This window comes from Amblyraja radiata, chromosome 14 (assembly GCF_010909765.2).
Source record: "Amblyraja radiata isolate CabotCenter1 chromosome 14, sAmbRad1.1.pri, whole genome shotgun sequence".
In the NCBI taxonomy this organism is placed as follows: Eukaryota; Metazoa; Chordata; class Chondrichthyes; order Rajiformes; family Rajidae; genus Amblyraja; species Amblyraja radiata.
Genome location: NC_045969.1, coordinates 23,418,798 through 23,421,341, shown reverse-complemented (window position 1 = coordinate 23,421,341; position 2,544 = coordinate 23,418,798). Strand labels below are relative to the sequence as shown.

Below are 2,544 nucleotides of genomic sequence, written 5' to 3'. Positions count from 1 at the left end.
TCTGCATCTGAGCGGGATCCGAACCGTGGATGGTTAGACCAGGGAGACAATGGCTGCACCCTCCCACTCTTTGCCTGCCCTTGTCCGCCTGGCGTTAAGGGTCTGTCCCACCTCCACGACCTATTTCACGACCTCTGCCGAGTTTGCCCTTGACTCATACTTGCAGCATGGTCGTCACAAGGTCGTAGGAGGTCGTAGGAGATCGTAGCAGGCCGTGATGCTAGTAGTAGGTACTCGTGGCATCAAGTAGGTCGGGGCGTTTTTCTGGCATGATGAAAAATGTCCACGAGTAAAAAAGGTTGTGAATTAGGTCGTGAAAGTGGGATAGGCCCTTTAGGGAAAGGCAGGGAGCAGCAGCTTCAGTTTCACTGCTCCTGTCCCTACCCTTTGGGCTCATGTAGCCAGAGTCAAGCACGAAGTTGTGTCAGGTTGAAGATAGATACAAAAAGCTGGAGTAACTCAGCAGGACAGTCAGCATCACTGGAGAAAAGGAATAGTCTTTTTCTCCAGCTTTTTGTGTCTCTCTTCAGTTTAAACCAGCATCTTCGGTTGTGTCAAGCTATCCGGTCAGGCCAAGGCTGCTCCGCACAGCTGAAGGGAACTCTGACTCCCACCAGCCTAACAGGTCCCTCAGCTGTTTGAAATGGGCTGTACAATTTGGCATGAAGGGGACCGGCCATTATAGCATGGCAGAGCACAGGAAGAGCCTGTCATCTTCAGAGAGGCAATCGTCCAATGGAGCTCCAGTCACCTCCTCCATCTGCCAATGGTTCCTGTCAATGGCTAAATGGTCTTTAACCTGTTGTTGACATCCCCACCCAAGCTCACCGCCTGAACCTGCTTCCACCAGACCTATGGCCTGGGCTGCTGCTTCATATGGAGGGAAAGCCTGTAATTTGCCACCACTCATTGTCATGGGTGCGGCCACAACACCAATACCAGCTTGAGAAAACAAGAGGCAGCATTAACAAAGCTCTGTGCGGTGGGCGGTACATGTTTGTAGCGTTTCCAGGCAACCCGCAGCTTAGCATTCAGCCTGTAACTTCTCAGGTTGTTCCAGCAGTGAACCGGCATCACCACTCCTGCTCGCTCTGTCGCCGGGTTGGTGTGAATCCAGGCCTCTACGACCCTCCCCTCACCTCCCCTGCCTGCTGACCTCCAAGGTCATGGGTCAGCGGCCCAGCGGCGCCCCGATCCAGCTGGTGGGGTTTGTGCTGGGAGCGTTGGGCTGGATCGGAGCCGCCATTGCCATGGGGCTGGTCCAGTGGAGAGTGTGGCACGTGAGGTCGACGGAGGTTGACTCGGGCGTGGCCTGGGTGGGCATCTGGAGGGCCTGCCTCTGCAGCAACCGGCTGGCGTCCCCGCCACTCCGCCTGATGTCCTGTCAGGCGATGGGCGCAGGAGAGGCCTTTGTGCCGTGGGAGATCGCCGCCGCCCAGCCGCTGATGGGGACGGCCGTCGTTGCCGGTGCTCTGGGGAAGGCGGCGGCTGTCTCTGGCCTGTGGAGCGTCTACATGGGCAGAGGGTGGGCCGGGCTGGCCATGAGGGCCGCAGGGTGCTTCCACCTGTTGGCTGGAGTCTGCGCCATCATCCCTGCCAGCTGGAACCTCAGCTCCGTGACTGGCAACCGCTCCATCACCTTCCCGCCGCGGTTCGGCCTGCCCAGCTCCCCACAGACCCAGGATGTGGGTGCGGGCATCTACGTGGCCATCTTCTCTTCCGGCCTGCTCCTCCTGGCTGGTCTGCTGCTGCTCAGTTACAAGACTCCTGCGTTCTTATCCAACAACAAGATCCACCCTTCCACCCTGGATCCATGGGATAGAAACAGCCTGGTCTCTGGGGCCACCATTTTAACGGAAAACCGCTTGCATGCAGACAGTTTCTCGGAGTATTCCCTGGCCAGCTGTGGAACGGACAACCCGGCATTCCGGACTGAGGAGTGCTGAGGAGGTTGGAAAGCCCCAATGAAAAATGGCAAAGCCTCACAATTCCTACACCTTGTGCAGTATCTGCACCAATGAGGCGGCCTGAAGGAAAGGTTGAGTTACCTGTTCAGACCAGAACACCTGAGACCTTGTGATCTGTTGGCTGGTGGTCGAAGGCGGGCCACGTGGGACTCGGAGGATGTGCCGCAGGGAACAAAGGAGGACCCAGCGTGGTGGGACTTCCGTGAGAAGTGGGGGGGGAAGAACATTGGAGGACTGGTGGGGAGAACATACAGTCGGTGGATCCGGTGCAGGATACTTTATAACTTTGTCAGCGTCTTTTATGCGGTGACTTTCAAATAATTTTACTGTGACTTGTCACATGTAACAATAAAGTATTCAATTCAATTCAATTCAATTCAATTGTTGGATTGGACAGTGCTGATAAAACGTGCTTGATAAACTGTGGCTATTTTGTTTGTAATCAAAGGTAAGAAGGATTTTGAAGGGGCAGGTGTGGAAAGATGATTCCATTTATGACAGAAGGAGTGGAGAGTAAAAGCCCAAATCATAGCTGCAAGTAGTTAGGACTAAACCCGATAGGGGATGGGGGGCAGTG

The 2,544-nt window shown here is 55.2% G+C and overlaps 1 protein-coding gene across 1 annotated transcript; it reads left to right on the top strand.

Annotated features, from left to right (window-relative positions):
• The first annotated feature begins 1,166 nt into the window (after positions 1-1,166).
• On the top strand, positions 1,167-1,946 carry cldn34 (claudin 34). The gene has a single exon (XM_033033504.1). It carries the CDS (start codon positions 1,167-1,169, stop codon positions 1,944-1,946), a length of 780 nt encoding a protein of 259 aa, XP_032889395.1.
• Positions 1,947-2,544: the final 598 nt, after the last annotated feature.

Excerpts from the sequence above, each read along its gene's own strand:
- cldn34 (XM_033033504.1), top strand. The coding sequence starts at position 1,167 with ATGGGTCAGCGGCCCAGCGGCGCCCCGATCCAGCTGGTGGGGTTTGTG.